The sequence below is a fragment of the Erpetoichthys calabaricus genome, chromosome 7 (assembly GCF_900747795.2).
Source record: "Erpetoichthys calabaricus chromosome 7, fErpCal1.3, whole genome shotgun sequence".
Taxonomy (NCBI): domain Eukaryota; kingdom Metazoa; phylum Chordata; class Cladistia; order Polypteriformes; family Polypteridae; genus Erpetoichthys; species Erpetoichthys calabaricus.
In genome coordinates, this window is record NC_041400.2 from 154,433,485 (window position 1) to 154,451,732 (window position 18,248).

At 39.6% G+C, this 18,248-nt stretch overlaps 1 protein-coding gene across 3 annotated transcripts in view; it reads left to right on the forward strand.

Annotated features, from left to right (window-relative positions):
• The window catches only part of bmp2k (BMP2 inducible kinase), a 194,798-nt gene that overhangs the window by 159,618 nt on the left and 16,932 nt on the right, over positions 1–18,248 (forward strand). For all 3 annotated transcript variants that reach the window (XM_051929548.1, XM_028805601.2, XM_028805602.2), the window contains exons 14-15: positions 2,132–2,286; positions 4,009–4,119. In XM_051929548.1, the coding sequence (XP_051785508.1) occupies positions 2,132–2,286; positions 4,009–4,119 (266 nt within the window). The remainder of the gene's footprint in view (positions 1–2,131; positions 2,287–4,008; positions 4,120–18,248) is intronic.

The window sequence follows — 18,248 nt, forward strand, 5'->3', positions numbered from 1 at the left end:
TTGTTCCTGCCTTGCGTGTGTTGGCTGGGATTGGCTACAGCAGACCCCCGTGACCCTGTGTTAGGATATAGCGGGTCGGAGACTGACTGACGGACTGACAAACACTGTAGTCTAGGAACCATCATACCAAGGAGAACTGTACTCATTCCCATGCACAACTTGCACAAGATAAAGATGATCATGATTTTTGTTCCACTTTTCAAACATTTCTGTTTATTTAAGCAGTTATTATTAATGAATACACTAGCAGGGCTGACATACAAGTAGCTACAACCTTTCAGCATTTAGCATTTTTTGCTGTAGGAAAATGAGAATTTAACTTGGGTGACAAAATAAAATATAGGAAAAGGAAGGAATTTTAACTTGCACTCCCAGCAGCACCAAAAGTATAGGAAAAGCGGAACATTTTATTCCCAAAGATGGTAAAATAAGTATAGGAAAGTGAGAGATTTTTACTTTGGTTAATTAGTACCCAAGGATTTTCTGGATTTTCTGTTGGTTTGACTTTGTGTCGAATGAGCGGTTGCTCATGGAGTCCCGAATGAGGCACATTACCTGCATTGTGAGGGAGCATCAGTTACGGCACTACGGCCATGTGGCGCATTTTCCCAAGGGTGATCCAGCTCATAAGATCCTCATTGTTGGGGGCCCAAGTGGCTGGACCAGGCCAAGGGGTTGCCCACATAAAACCTGGCTGCGGCAGATAGAGGGTCATTTCCAGAGGGTAGGACTGGACCGCGTGTCTGCCTGGGGGGTTGCCAACCGGGATCCCGAGCTGTTTCGATGTGTAGTGGGTGCGACAACACACTGTACCAGTGCATGCTCCCCAACTTGACTTGACTTGACTTGACTTGTTAATTAGTCATCAGTTTTTCCTTTGGCAAAACTGGCAACTGATAAAATAATTTGGTAAGGCTCCAACTTTATGCATACTTTCTCTTTGCAACAGTGGTCCTTTATTTGTGGTGTGCTGTGCTTCTCTCGGTTAGGCTTTTTGTTGTGTCCTCCAGATTAGATTACTCTTTCTGGAACAAGAAGTTAGATACTGAAGTTTACTTCTTGAAGTTATGGCTGCTTCTGAGTCTTGTCAAGCTGGTCTCAGTCACTGGCACAGAGCTTGGCTTGGCAGAGCAGAGCATTCTGGTCTACAAAGAGATTGTCAGCTTTCAACTCTTCAAAGAAGGAGCAGCACATTAGCTTTTTGGTTTCAGAGAGGGGTCGCTTCTTAGAGTACAAGCCATTTCAGAGATTAACGCAGCTTGTTTTAAAGGAAGGTGTAACATCTTGTGACTGGTTTAAGATTAAATTGGTACAGAGCTGAGGTTGGAATGGACTGTAGTTCACTCACTTATTTTGGAATGTAAGTGGTGGTGTTGTATAGTTGGATGTCTACATCCCTATTATCTGCTGTCCTAACAGGTCTAATGTGCCACTTAAAAGACTGGCAGATTGGGTAATGTCTGCTTTGACTTGCATTGCCTCAGTGTCTACTGTTCTTTTCTAAATGTAAAATAAAACAAGAACAAAGACCAGCTAAGTAAACCGTCAGATCTGTAAAACTGCAGTCACAGTGAGCCCCGAGGCCTGAACTTGAGAACTACTGAGTTCAATCAGTTTTTAGGTAAGCAAATACCAGAGCTCACTGATGCAATTGAGGTACTAATTTCATGTGGGCTCTAGCATTTCTGTCTGTTTTGCAGTGAAAATGAAACTAATGTAACAGGACAGTGTCTTCACACCTTTTGGAGTTCTTAATACTAAATGCTGATGTTATGGTATTTTTATCTGCTTTATTAAAATATAGGTTACTAATGGGTTATGGTGAGAGGCATATGGCAATTGTAAAATGGGCCTTTTAGTTTGATCCTTTCCCAGGGCCATAAAGAATTACTTCAATCCGTGCTGCAATTTTTGAACAAGTTTCAGTTTATTATTTCCTTTTATACACCTGTGCCTGCAAAAATGAAATACAGTTATGTTAACATGTGGCAGAGGTGAGATACAGCAAGCATTAAAGTTCTAATACTATTATGCATATACAGTGGTAATTATATAGTTGAGTTTTTTGCAATATCTTCATCCTTTAAAAAAAATAAATGCATCTAATAGACAATTTGTTTTTCTTGTGTAGGACTGGCTTAATAGACACCGATATCATTGGTGTCCCTTTGCAGAGTGTCAGTAATCCTCCAGATATGTCGGGGTGGAATCCATTTGGAGAAGACAACTTCTCCAAGCTAACAGAAGATGAACTTCTGGATAGAGAATTTGACCTTCTTAGAGCAAGCAAGTATTTTTTAAATATGTTAATAATGAATGTTTTTTGCAATAAAGTTACAGTTTAACAAGTAGAAGTCTTAAGACATTTGTGTAGTTTTCTTATACAGTTCAGCTGCAACTTAAATGATGGGTTGATTGATATATTGTGGTGTCACATAACCCCAGAACCTGTACTGTAAATTCAGGACCACTCCTTGAGCCCATCCTGATGTATATGATGGAGTATCTACAGTATGTACAGTGTTTGTCAGTGTGTTTCTTACCTCAGCATACAAACATTAACTGAATGAATTTTAATGAAATTACAGAGGCACTGAGATCACAGTCCAGTTTAGAGAACAGGATACTAAAATTGGAGACACAATGCAGATTTCATTCCAGTTTCAGAACGCTGGACCAGCTTTTTACCCTCACAAGTATTCTGGAGGGATCCTAGAAGTATTTCCAACCAGTCTACATGTGTTTTGTGGACTTGTGGAAAAGGCATATGAGCATTTCCGTAGGAGTGTCCTGTTGGGGCCGTTTTGTCAGTATGGGGTACTGATCCTGCTATGGTGGGCCTGCTATTTGGTCCCCGTACAACCAGAGCGAAAGCTTGGTTCTCATTGCCAGCAGTAAATCACACTTGTGAGGGACTCCACCAGGGCTGTACTTTGTCATCAATTCTGCTCATGCATTTTATGGACAAAATTTCTAACCGTAAAAAGGAATGGAGGGTGTCCAGTATAGTGATCTCAGATCTCAGGAACACATCTCTGCTCTTTTCAGGTAATGTGCTACTGTTGGCGTCATGGGGATGCCCTCAGACATGCACTGGTGTTGCTTGCAGCTGGGATGAGGATAAACAACTCCAAGTCTATGGTCGTGGTTCTCAGCTGTCAAGGGGTGGTGTGCCCTCTCTAGGTTTGGGATGAAATGCTGCCTCAAGCAGAAGAACCCAAGTTATCTAGGGGTCTTGTTCATGAGAAAGGGAAGAAGGGAGTGGAGGATTTGACAAGTAGATTGTTGTACTAGTTGGTTGTGATGAAGAGAGAGCGGAGTCAAAAGACAAAGTTCTCAATTTACTGATAAATCTGTGTTCCTCTCCTTACCAATGGTTACAGTCTTTAGGTTGTGACTGAAAGACTTTGATCCCATATACAAGTGGCAGAAATGTGCTTTCTTCGCAGGGTGTCTGGGCTCAGTCTTAGAGATAAGGTGATGAGCACAGACATTCGGGTAGAGCTGTTGTGCATCGAAAGGAACCATTGTAGGTGGTTTGGGCATCAAATTAGGATTAAACTATAATATATTAGGATTTAAACTAATAATATTTAGCAGGAACAAAAAATAAACAAAAGTTATTAGAAGTGTGAGCATCTTGTTAGCCTGAAAATTGGAGCACTGATAATCCTATTACACAATTTCAACAATCCAGAATTGTGTGTTGGCATTTGGAACTTGACGTCAAGTTAAAACATCCAAAGCAAATTTTGATTGAGGTACCCATTTTAACAGGATGGTTAACATCATAAACATTTCGCTATCAGTTTTTGCTGTTAATACGACTCAGGGAGGAAGGTGTACACATTTTGCATCATTTTCATCTTTAAGCGTCAAACCTATTTTAGTATACAGGAATACAAACATTCATTTTTCCCTCCAGTAACAGAGGGAACCATTTGTTTATACTTTTAGCATAGTCACTTGTAAAAACCACTTATGTTAATATAGCATTTTTTTTAACAGATAAACCTGAAGAAAGAACCTGCCTAGACACTAAGCCGGAATCTCATCATTCATCACACAACCCAGTTCAGGAGGACCTTTTTGGCTCTGTTCCCTTTGTTTCCACTCCAGGCAAGTTTTAAGGAAACACTGGGGAGGAATGGTGCTTATTGCTGTGAGATTTTCTGTGAAAAGGTAGAAGGATTCTTCAGCTGTTATTGCTGAAGAACATTTTTTGATGTGATAATATTCATTAATATCACTTGCGTTTTTGACACTCTTTAGTTTGTATGGTAAATGGCCCCCATTTGCTTTCTATACGTTTTGCAAATGCTTTTTTTTAATTTAGTGATGCACAGTTCACCAGTGACTAATAATATCAGTCCTTTTAAACTAACACATTTAAATCCACAGATCAAGTACAAATGTTTCCTTTGTCTAGTGGACCCATATTAGTGTATATATATGGACAGTACATATATATTGTACAGTATATATATATATATATATATATGTATGTATATATATATATATATATATATATATATATATGTATGTATATATATATATATATATATATATATATATATATATAAAATAATGAGGAAGGCAGATGCTGCCCTCTACTGGCTGCCAGCAAAAACTGCTGTCCTTAAAAGCTGTTACACAAAATGCCTTTTTGAGAGCGTCCTCAATTCTGTGTGTCTTGTCATTGGATAATATAAGTTCACGTTTAATAAAAACCTGAAGTTTATCTTCACTTTTAGGGTTCACATTTAGTTAATATTTTATATAAATAATGCTAATCTCCCAAAGCATCACAGTATGGAGTAACATAAGAGGTGTTTATTCACATGTTTATAGTCTCTCTCTTTTTATTCATTATATGTGTTTCAAAAGTTCCAAAAGGAAAATGCCTTGTTAAGGTTGCCTGATGCTTTTTGTAAAGTTTGTGGAATTTTATTTTGAACCCGAAAGTGGCTTGTCAAACAAGCAGCTCAGCTAATCTCCAGTAATGAGTGTTTTATCTCTTGAAGTGCTGCTTCATTCTTCACAAGCATTTTATTTATACTTTTTTGGAAATCTGCTGTGCATATTGAGCTTACACCTATTGTTTCCTGCTGCTTCTTGGTTAGACTTTATTTTATAGCTTGTTTTGCTTGCTTGGCTTTCTCTTTCACTATGTGCTGTCAACACAGGTTACAAATAAAAAGAGGCCGTAATTGTGTACCACATACTTATATAAGATTTTTTAATAGCTACATCCATAATTTTATGCATTAAATTTAAGCTAATAATCAAGTATTTAAATTGTATATATCTTGCATTTTATTCGGTTTAATAGCATTTATAAACTGGAATATATTTCACTATGCAAAAAGGGCAAATACACACACAGCTTGAAGTTGCAATCTAGTTTTTAATTAAATTGACATAGGTAGAAGTTATTTCCAAAGATACTTATTGAACCATTGACAAGGTGAGAACCCGCAAATAGGACGCTTATGTGTGTTCTTACTGTGCCATTGTAACTCTCTTGTTCACAGTCACGCTCCTGAGTTTTATGTAGAGCCCACCTTCCCCTCCTACTTGTCTCTGCACCAACTATTATAGCTGCTTTTTGCATGTAGTTTTCCTAAACATCTTCTCTTTTTAAAATCTGCTTCATAATTACTGCTTCTTGCTGCATCCTGGCAAGGTAGTGGGCCTGATTGGAAAGATCTGATTCACAAGCATCGTATCAGTGAAAGTCCCCATATAAGATGAGCAATACGAATCATTCTACCACTGCTCCTTTACGTCATTTAACTGACCACCTACCTTAGAATATACTGCTTCATCTTCAAGGTCTTTAGTTACTCTATAACAAGGTGATTTAAATATCTTTTGCTATAATATGCTACTTTCTTAATAATCTTTTAAAATAGAAACCAAGTATTTGTCTGTAGAAATGAAGGTAAGTGGAATTTTTGGTTTTGAATAGGTAACTAACTATACGTAACAAAGAACTTGCCATATTTTCCTGTTTTCATAATAAACACTAAAGGTATCTACAATGTGCCTTAAAGAGCCAAAAATATCAAAAATAGAAAAAGAAAGAGAGTCATGTTTAGAATAAGATGGTGATGCATTGGTGGCCAGGTAGTAACAATATCGTTAATAAGCGTTAATGCACTAACACAGACATGAACGTACACTAGGATTTATTTTTTGAGTGAACATACATAATCTTCGCAGTCACATATAATTCACAGACACTAAAGACAGCATTCTTCACGCATTGTGTGATATTTTGTTCTCATGTCCTTTTTTCTTTTTTTCTCATTGATAACCTCTCATTCATGGGTATGGGACTGACATCCAGTGCCTTGCTTTCCTTCCAAGTAGCTTCTCTAATCCTCTATTTTTGTCCAATTTTGTGATGAAATGAAAGCACTCCTTGCACAAAACCTTTTTTTTTTTTTTTTTTGTTTTGCAGTTACATCTGCAGTCAAAATCATTGCTGGCAAATGTATTGAATTATTTTTCGATGTCTCTTTAACATATTTTCTGAAAGTAAATATCGAAATAGGAGACAAGTAGGTATTTTATATATTTATATAAAGTATCCGATATGAATGCATATCAAAGTGTTCTTAGACTAAACATTGTAAATTTCAGCTGTACAAAAATGTATAATTGACTGTACCTCTATGAAAAATAAAATTTAATTGAATCTTTTAAAGTTTTCTTTCATTTTATTCTTCACCATCTCTTCTTAAACATTTGCAGTACAATATGCTTATTTAATTTGGAAGCTTAAATATCTGACCACCACTGCATCATCAGTTTAAAATATTTGATATATCTCTGGTTAGTTACATAGCAAGCAGCTCCTCCAACGCTTGTTAAATAATAGAACGAGGCTGTGATTATAAGCAGGTCAAAAACACATCCCTTATCGGCTTTCTCTAGATGCTCTTTATTATGTTTCAAATGGCAGTGGAAAACATCCTCGAGTCGCATGTGCTTATGAGGGTGAGGGCCTGGATTGTAAACCGTTTTTTGATAATTTTCTACTTATTGGTGGACATCCGAAAGCCTTGAAAGTAGAGATCAAAAAAACCAAAAACAAATTACTCGTATATGTCCGGAAGAGATGTTGGCTTCACCTGCTTATAGATATGCTAAATTATTTAAAACAAGACACAAATACTTCTCTGTGTTTAGCTTTCTCCTTGACCACCTGAGATTTGAGAAGAATTTTCTTCTAATCTCTGTTTAAATTTGAGATTTGAAGCAATTTTAGACATTTTGACATACCGCTGAAAAAGACAATATAACCAGAATGTTTTTGAGAATGAAAACCTGTGACATGTTGTATAGGCAATATAGAAATAAGACAAAAACCTTGAGCTTTTGAGATGTCCAGGGTGCTGTCAGGCTTGGCATCTTCTGTCTCCTGGTACATCAATATTTACGAACTGAGTACTGGTGGAAAGTGCATTGTGTGTTTCACTATTTCAGTGCAGTTCAAAATATTCAACAAATAAGTAAGTAATCCAAAGAAAAGCACTTGGTGAGGGAGATAACATCCAATAAGTAAAGACAAAATTACAATAAATAATCAGTCAATATCAAGGATAAAAATAAATTCAGAGCCAGTTTAATTTCCTTCTTCAGCCCCGATCATCTCTCTCTCTCTTCCCTGCCAACCCTGCTCTGGGTATTGCAACACACTGAGGTGCTGGTGAGTATGGTCCCCTCTCCGGCTGTCATCCCAGCCACCTCAGCTGGTCACTGCAAGGTTGTTTGGAGCCCAAATCTGTTGCGCATCCACCATCCCTCGGACACTTGGCCACTCCTGCTTCTCCTACTATTCCTTTTGCTCCTCACAGTATCCTTTCGACTACCTCGCCTTCACTCCATCACACCGGCTCGATCACCTTATTCTGCTCTTCACTCACTCAATTAAGTATTCCTTCGTCCATTCAGACTAAGGTATGTCAGTTCCTTTTTTTCCAAGCACCAAATCCACTTGTTGTCCATCCATCTTTGTTTGCCAATGCCACTGAGCTATCCCACTGCAGCCACCACTTTGTGTTGCCCTGTGTGCCCACAGCCATGGCATCTTCCATGTCTTGGGGCATGGATAGTCATTAATCGAGATGTACTAGGACAATGAAGACACAAACCAGAAGTTACAGGTGCAGAGTGCTTTGTGTGTTTATTACAATAAAAGACATTGTCCAAACCACATTTCCGTGCAGTTGGAAATTTGAAAAAAAATAAATCCATGAAAACAGTGTTCTATGGGAAAATTTAAATCCAATCAATAATCAGTTCAAATCAAGCATAAAAATAAAAGTTACAACCAGCTTTATTCCTTCTTGAGCCCTTGCAACTCTCTCTACCCCCTCTCCCGCTCCCCACCATCTCCCCAACTCACACTCCAGGCCTTACAGCAGGCTGACATGCCGGTGAGTGCAGTCCTCCTCAATGGCTCTGGACCCAGCCACCTCAGCTTGGCACCGTTGGGCCATTCATAGCCTGACTCAGTTGCCCTGCCACTATCCCTTAGCATCCACAAAATGACCCCAGGAGCACTTGGCCGCTTCCGCTCCTCCTATTGCTCAACAGAAGCGTCCTACCCCTGGCGTGCAGTTCCTCTTGCTTCTCACAGGGCCTCGTGACTGCCTCCCCTCCTCTCCACTGCACCAGCTTGATCACCTGATTCTTCACTTTGTTCTTTCAATCTGTTTTCCTCGATTTCTCTTTTTTGTTCCTTTTCTTCTTCAATCCCTCTTTCTGTCCTACTCGAACCCCTATTATACTTGTGGGTTAGGGATGTGCCATTCAGGTTTTTCAAGACCATACCGATCACAGATTTTCATGTCACTTGATCGGCTGATTCTGATACGGATTCTGTTTTTTTTTCCTCTTTCACCTTAAAATCATTTTATACTAAGCTCCTGCATAACCAGAAATATAAAAGCTTTATGTCCTATATTAAAGTGTATTTTTATAATTAAACTATAAATCACTGGTTTTAACTGTTCATTTTTTATTATAGTAGGAAGATGATGGCTGTGCCGTGGTCGGTTCATCTTAGTGCTGTTGAGTACAACATCTGGAGAGGCTCAGCAATCCGATCCTTGCATGGAAGTCCTTTCTGCAGGAACTACATACGAGGTTGGATTTTGATACTGGAGCCTGAGTTTGTTGTTTCTGTCTCCTGCATTGCCTTCTGTCCTCTAGCTGCTGATTGCATCTTTCTTTGCCCCTCTTGATGCCTTCTTGAATGACCCAGTGCAAGCCACTTCGGTTGCCTGCAAGCTGTTCCCAATTCTCTGATTCGATGCCTGTCAGTTTTAGGTCATGCTTGCAGACCTCTTTATTCTGCAATGCTGGGCGTCCCACTGGGCAATGTTCTGTTGCCAACTCGCCATACATGACATCCTTGGGAATGCTACCATTTGTCATTCGATGTACATGTCCCAGCCAGTCGTGTCTGGCTAAGGAGAAGATGCAGCTCAGTGAGTCAGCTTGCTCTAGTATGGTGGTTTTGGTAACTTTGTCTTGCCATGTGATGCAGAGGATGCATCGTAGGCAGCGAAGGTTGAAGCTCTCTAGATGATTTTCCTGCCTGGTATAAGTTGTCCATAATTGGCTGCCATATAGCAAGGTGCTGAGGACACATGCCTAGTATACCTTCATTTTGGTGTTTAGGGTCAGCTGATTGTTGGTTCATACTCTCTTGTTCAGTTTGGCCATCTCACTGGCAGCTTTGACAATCCGCCTGTCGTTCTCACTATCGAGTGATAGGTTGCTGCTGATAATGAAACCCAGGTAAGTAAAGTGGTCGGTGACTTTAAGCACTGTGCTGTCAATGCTAATCAGAAGTGGAACAGGGACGTCCTGGCCCATGACATTCGTGTTAATGCTAATATCCAGCCCAAACACCCTGCAGGCATTTACAAAACAGTAGATCAGCTGCTGGAGGGCCACTTCAGTGTGTGAAATCAGGGCCACATCATCAGCAAACAGTAATGAGGACTGTGCGAATCTTGGTATTTGCCATTAAGCAAGCTAAGTTGAACATCTTTCCGTCACTCCTGGTATGTAGGTTGATGCCTTCGACAGAGGCCTTGAATGTGAAGTTCAGTAGTATGGAGAAGAAAATGCCAAACAGAGTTGGTGCAAGGACACATCCTTGTTTCACACCGCTCTTGATCAGGAGGGGGTCAGAAATGAGGGGATTACTTTTTGCAGAAGAGACGCTCATCTGATATTTCATGATTTATGTACCATGATAGCACGGGATAACAAAGGCAGAGATTATGGCGGAATCGCTGTACCTGGAAAGCTGTCGTTCAGCACCAGCTCTGGCAGGCAGCATATCATTGGCTGCTAGAAAAAGGGCCAAGTGTACGATACTTTGAAAATGTGAAACTGTCCTGGAAAGTTGTGACAGGGTTTAATTTCAAAGTGTGTAATCTGTAGGCAGGAGACCAAACACTTTGCCCACAATAGAACTCATTTGGCAATTCAGCCTTTATGATACAATATTTCCGTGATATTAAATTTTTATTAAAAAATGCAGTGCATGTTTAGAGTTAATTATTATTAGACATTCAGAAATCAAAACACTGCTAAATAACTTCGGATCAGTATGCATAAACACACGTTTTATTATGTTTTATAATTTGTTTCTTTTTTATTAAAACTATGGGGCTTTGCCCCCTGCTCGCCCTCCCCCTACCCAGCGCCAGTGCTACTCGCCGTTGTGAAGACTGGGGCTGAACGCACCCCAAGGAGACGCAGTCGCTCCTCTGAAACCCCTCTTTAACGGTGATACAATGGGAAACAAATAATAGTTGTTTTTTTAACCTCCTCTTTGCTCGATCAGCTGCTGGCTTGCTGCTGCTCCCGTGCCGGTGATCTACATCTCGTGCGGCGCTTCGAATGTTTAAAAGCCTGTACAGCAGCTGTCCTTCTGTCTCACTGCCTTGTCTCTCTTCTCCCCCAGACATCCTCAAACACTATTCGATCACTTTTCACTGTTCCATTATTTCACCGAGTAATATTTTAGGTTTGTTTGCGCTAATGTGATCTTTACTCTCATTTTTTTGAGACTTTCAAATTTTCCTACTTCCATTGACTCTTAACCTGTTCTGCATGTGTGCCACAGGCCTTGCTTCCAAAGGTTGTAAGTATGACGTTCCTTGACCTTCTTGCGGGACGTGAAAGTGTGTCTCTGTCTCTCTTCAAAAGATCACATCTCGTCACAAGATTTTTTTTTTTGTAATAAAGAGATATTAAATAAAAATGTAATATTTGCACTGCAGTATCATAAGACATGTTGCTTGTTAATTAGCATATGCAAGTAAAAATGTCACTGCATTCTGTACACATGACAATATCCAATAAACCATTAATATATGGTTATTTCTGTACAAAACCATCCAAATTTAAACTTGCCATTTTGTTTTCGGAGTTAACATCAAACATGGCTCTAACAATGGCTGCCCTTTTGTTTTCCTCTTTAATGACCTATTAGCTGTGGTGCTGTGCCTCCTGACTGGTCCTGCAGTATGAAGAACTTACAGTGTGATATTTTCTTTGAAGATATATGAGAATGACCTCTCCGCCGTGACATTATCAACTCGATAATGAGTATAGACATGGCAGGCACAGAGGTGGCATGTGACCAAAAAAGCAGGCAGGAGCATTTGAGAATATCGTGAGAACTGTTACAGTACAATACATTTGTGCTTTGCTGGTACCAGTAGAAATCGATTTGAAAACAAGCCAGTGGATGAAGTGGTGCATTCATGAAATGCCACCATTCTCCATATTCACCTGAGGATTTGACTAACTAGACTATGAAATGTGTGAAGCACGTAATCTGCTGTGTGCCAACAATTTACACCTTCACGTCATTATATTTGTAGAGCAGGGGATTAACGGTTCAGCCCACCTGCAGATAGTTTGTCATGTTATACCTTGGTTCTAGTTTTTCAATCAGATTTTTGAAATGCCCTGCTTTTGATGTTTCATTTGTCTTTGTGTTTCATTTCAGTGATGTGGTAATGTCATACAATACAAGACACAAGGCCACATTTCATATCGACCGTGTATTCGATGCAACAAAATTTTGTCCCATGCCTCGTAATCTGACACCCTCAAATGTTGGGATCAGCAACTGCAGTCATCAACTTTGACTTCCCCTCCGACTAGACGGTCATGTAATGTGCCACTTGCTTAAGTGAAAGATCAGAAGGAAATGATGCAATTTTAGAAAACAGTTTACTCGGCTATCTGCTGCAAGTGTTTGCCATTTCTTGTCATTCAACATGGAGTGACTTTTGTGTATGCATTGTGCCCTTCCCTAGCACCCTGATGCCAACCTTTTTGTTGCCTTTATCGTCTGACTTGTGAGCTTTCACGTCTTATGCTGTGTTCATGTGCTCTTGGACAGATGATGATAATGATAAATTAAGAGTTTCTGAGGTGGAAATTCCACGTGAACGCTCAACCAAAGTCAATGCTACAAGTCGGACAATTCAGAGGACAATACTCTGCTCATATTGTCTTAAAATCTCTCTCTATATTAGTATATATATATATATATATAAATTTATACATGCCCCCTACATACCCAGACCAATATATTATATAAAAGTAGAGACATAAGTTAAAAACATCCATCCATCCATCATCCAACCCACTATATCCTAACTACAGGGTCACGGGGGTCTGCTGGAGCCAATCCCAGCCAACACAGGGCGCAAGGCAGGAAACGAACCCCAGGCAGGGCGCAGCATACCGCAGAGTTAAAAACATAAAGCAAGGATTTTAATGGGTTATGAGAAAAACAAAAGTAAAATCATTTGAAAATTATTTACTGAAAGTGCAATTACATACACCACAGTTTGCTTCAAAACAGCTTCTGCCTTGTTTGATAAATGTCCATTCACTGAAATATTCATCACGAAATTTACACTTACGTTTTGGCATCTTGGGATGGATGGATTAGTTTTTAAGTTAGAAAAAAAGTGAGCCGTGACAAGTAGTAACAACACACTTTGTTGACCCTGTATGTTGCAATGCTGATACAGAACTGCACAGCAGCGCGGCTGGAGAGCAAAACGGTAAGAGTGTCGCTGTCCTCAGCCAACCATAGCAGCTGAACAAGTTGCAAACAGGCAGCAAACATTAGTTTCCTCGCTACATTTGGGTTATTTTCATCAAGAGAATCTGAGAAAAGAAGGTATACATAATTACTTATAAAATTACAACTAAGTACCGTAAGAAGGTAGTAAAAATATTTTTTATTACGAAATTTGAAAATGAACTAAATACGGGACATTTGGGCGTCTCTGAAAGGTCAGTACAGGACAGGGGACAAAATTATTAAATATGGGACATGTTCCGTATATAAGGGACGTCTGGCAACCCTAAGTTACAATGACATTGGCTTTCTCCTCCAATGCTGTCTCTGTCCTGGTGTCTATATAAGCACAGGGAGCTCCAGTCTCTGTATTACATTTTGCCTGAAGAAGGGGCCTGAGTCGCCTCGGAAACTTGCATATTGTAATCTTTCTAGTTAGCCAATATAAGGTGCCATTTTGCTTGACTTCTCACAACATCCATTAGCACAAAATGATTTCTTCCTTTGATATTTTGGTGCACATCTCCCACTGTCTCTGTTAGTTTAAGTATTGCCGTGGAAAGTTGATAATGCTTTACAAGATGTTAAATAATTCCAGAAGTACATTTTATTTCTTAAGAATGAGTAAATCATTCCTAAGTTTGGACACAAATGTAAAAGTCCATCCTGATTCCCAGTTACTACACATGGATAAGCTGCTCAAAGTTAGTTGCTACTGATGCACTGGAACACCTGCTATGGACTCTCAGCTGCTTCTTATTCCATCGAGTTAAACCCGAAAACATAAGATTTAGGAGTAATAAATCCTCTTAATGCAAAGATAAAATAATGGTATATGTGAATAACAATTGAAAGGTGCTTATCCTAATTCTGCTGTATTTTTAAATATTCTAAATAAATCCCTCATTTAATTTATTGTATTTCAAAAACCACTTGCGCTGCCGAGCAGCTGCTGTTGTGACGGTCTTCAAGGGGCCTTGCGCAGATTTAGGAGAAGCGGGCCAGTAATCTGCCAGGCTGACATGTGGCGTGTTGCTGGGCAGTGGCAGTGGCAGTATGTTCTTCATTCAAAGAAAGCTGAAGGAGGCCAGACGTGCTTGTAACTGCTGACACATCAGCAGAAGGCATGCAATTACTAGTTACAAGGCATTTGTCTTTTTAATCGGATGTCTCCCAGAAAAGAACATCGGAGCGGAACAACTCTTTAAAGGTTAGGATGATCTTACATGATTAAAGATGTTTCTTTATGTTGGTGCTTAGAAAGCATAGACTTTTTATGGTCGCTGATGTAATCTCTGCGCAGTGCGAGCAAATCCTGGAATGAGGGGCACGTCCACCTTTGGACTGGCACATTTTCAGTATTTTTGGTTTTATCCAGAGTTTGTTTGTCTCTCTTGGAAATTTCTAATGTTGCATTTTTTTTCCTTGGGCAGATATCTGATTATTTGATGTTCAATTTGATTTTGTGGCATACGTTAGAAACACTGACTGTGTAGTCTGTAATGCATTTAGCAGAAACACAAACTCTGTCTGTGGTGGCCGAGTAGCTGCCTTCATCCACCATGAACAACACATCTCCTTGTCTCCTGGTCTCCACACCTGTTCTGGGCAAATTAACTTCTCTGGTTACAAAAAACTTTCAATAAGTTTACCAACCTCCAAACATAAACAACATTATATTTGAGCACTAAAGGATTCTCATATCTTAACTATACATAAATATAATAACTTGAGCTGATCAGCTTCCATAATTACAGTTTTTAGACAAATATATAAACAATTTCAGTGTCCATCAAAGCCACGGTGTGTTCCATAATGCCATTCGGTGGTATCCAAAGTGTTTCGGGATCACCCCTTCCTCAGGGCCAGACATTCTAAACAGTAAAATAGATCCAACATAAACTATTGAATTTAAAATATACAGGCAACATGTGGTACTCGCTATGACACCATGTCTCACAGATTTGAAAAGCAGATTCAAAACCAGTACATACTGTGTATCCTATTGGGACTCAAAATGAAGAAGTACATCAATCAGCATCACTTATATTATTGTGTGAATTGCAACGAAAATCTCTTTTTTGGTCACAGGTTCAGTGTTTAATGTTGTTTACGTAGTAAACTTATTGAAAGTTTATGTAACCAGAAAGGGTCATGTCTGCTGACTGTTAGGTTTTCTTGCTGAAATATTCCGACTGCAGACTTCAACAATATGATGGTTTAGCATATTAAATGAACATTTCTACTACATAAAATACAACTTGCTTCCACTGACCTTATTTATGCATATAGTGCCTGCCATATGCATGGTTAGGCTGGGATTTCCATCTGCTCATCTGTACTGCTGTATGTCCACCCAGATTTAAGTTAATTATCAACTGGTCAATCAAATAGAAGAACCAACATTATGATTAGCAATTTAAGTACGTCATGATGATTCTGTCTTCCTGTCACAGCCCCATTTAACAGTCGGCTGGAGTTTGCATGTTCTCCCTGTGCAGGTGTGGCTTTCCTCTCACAGTACAGAGACACACAGATTAGGTCGATTGGCTAAACTGGAACCTTAGTGGCCTTACAGCAGGGGTGTCAAACTCCGGGCCTGGAGGGCCGCAGTGGCTACAGGTTTTCATTCTAACCCTTTTCCTAATCAGTGAGTAGTTTTCACAGCTAAGTAACTCAGTTTCACTTCATTTCAATAGTCCTGTTTTTAAGGATTCAGTCCTCTGAATTGATTTGTTTCTTCATTAAATGGCAGCCAAACAGAAATGAGATGTGAAACGAGCCAACAGATGACCAGCTAAACTGGAATTTCAAACTCCAAGCAATTTAACTCCAAGCAGTCTCTTAATGAGAAGCTGATTCTTGATGTTAATTAAGCCCATTATTTAATTCAATGGCTTGTTGCTGCTCTCATTCTGCCACGGCAGACATTTCCAAATTTGTTGATTTTTCTGTTTTTTCTAAGAACACCGTCAACATGTTTTGGTGATCTGAGAGATCAACCTTACTGAGACCTTCACCTTTCTTTATTTTCAGATATTGAGTGATGGGCGCAGGTGAGCTGGTCATATGGTGGCTTGTTTGTCTCATTATTGTTTGGCTACTAATTAAGGAAAAAGAGACAACTAAGGGGCCTGAGACATGTTAATTAAAACTAAAGCTAAAGAAGTTAATTAGCAGTAAAAACAGCTCACTAATGAAGAAGGAGGTTAGAATGAAAACATGCAGCCACTGCGGCCCTCGAGGACCGGAGTTCGACACTCGCTGAAAATGAATTGACGTTTTACATGCTTGATCATATCTGTAGAACTGCTGCAAGTCAAGACCTCTCTGTACTTTGGGGACCTTCAACTCCCACACTTCTACAAAAATGAGGTGAATAGCTATAGGTGACCGAAAGGACCATTCTGGTCAAATGGTTCTTATAAATGTAGTCCTGCGATGGATTAAACATTGAACTGAAGTAATGTATTGATTGTTCTTTCACAAGTGACACAGGAGGAAGTTGGTAAAATGATGAAGATGTTGTATGTTTAGATCTAAACTGCTTTTAAAGGAAATGAACAAAAGTGGCAGCGCACCCTTGTCACCCCTAGGCCACCGACACTACATGGCCGAAAGTTTTGTGGACACCTGAACATCACACCTACACAAGCCATTCCCAAGCTTTGGGCATTAATTTGTTGTTAGCAGGGGCACAACCATGCTGGAACAGAAAAGGGTCTTCCTTAAACCGATGCCATAAAGTTAGAAGCACACAATTCTAGAAAATATCTTTGCATGCTGTACCGTTAACAACACCCTTCACCTGCACCAAAGACCTTGCCCAAACCCTGAAAACCAGCCCCAGACTAGTATCCCTCGTCCTCCACCAAAGTTTACAGTAGGCAGTCCAGATGGTAGCGTTCTCCTGGCATCGACCAAACCCATATTCATCCATCAGACTGCCAGGTAGTGAAATGCGATTCATTACTCTGGAGAACACGCTTCCACTGCAGGCCTTGTGCATACTGATCTGAAGCTTGTGTGCAGCTGCTTGGCTAAGGAAGTCCACTTCATGAAGCTCCCTATGCACAGTGCTGGTGCTGATGTTGCTTCACAAGGCAGTTTGTAACTCTGTTGTGAGTGATGCACCAGAGGAGAGCTGCTTTTTATGCACTATGTGCATTAGCATTTGGATGTATGATTTTGGATGGTCTACCACTTTGTGGCTGAGCTGTTTTTGCTTCTTGATGCTTTCACTTCACAATAATAGAACCTGCATTTGACCGGGGCAGATCTAGCACAGTAGAAATGTCACGTACCGACATTTCATCCTATGAAATGTCACTGAGCTTCTACTGCCAACATTTCTCAATGGAGATTGCCTGGCCCTATGCTGTTAACAATGGGACTCAGAAGGTAGAGGGCTGTCCACAGACCTCTTGGTCATATAATGTACCTTTTTATATTGTGCTGAATATGAATTACTGTATATACTCGCGTATAAGTCAGATCTTGAAACCCGAAAAATCGATCATAAAATCAGACCCTGACTTATACAGACGTTCAAGAATACGACAGTTCTTGCTTCCTCCAATCTCATTCCAGTTTCTCAGACACATCAATTTTGTTGCAGCAGCGCAGTTACCAATTTCTTTCGCCACTTCAACGACTTTTAACTTAAAACCATTTTCATATTTTCTTCTGATCGAACTCTCCATCATAGATAATGAATGATCTTAAGATAAAGGTATATGAGATACAAAAAACACAAAACAGTGCAAATGTCATTTTGGAATAGTTCAGGTATAACTGTGTGGCCATGTAGGCACAATACATAGAAAAAAAAGACAGTGTGCTCTGTGGTTACTCTCTCAGGTGGGCATTAGCATATCATAATCTCTTGGACCAATAGCGTGAGTTTTCCACATTCGACTTATACAACTGACATTATAAAATAGCAGAAATTATACAGTAAAATTAAGCCCTGACTTATCCGCAGGTGAACTTAAACACGAGTATATATACGGTACCTACATAATTCTTTATAAGCTTGATTAGTAGGGGATAACAAACTTTGTTTTCGGTTTAAACAAATGTCAATATTTTGACCACTCAGATAATT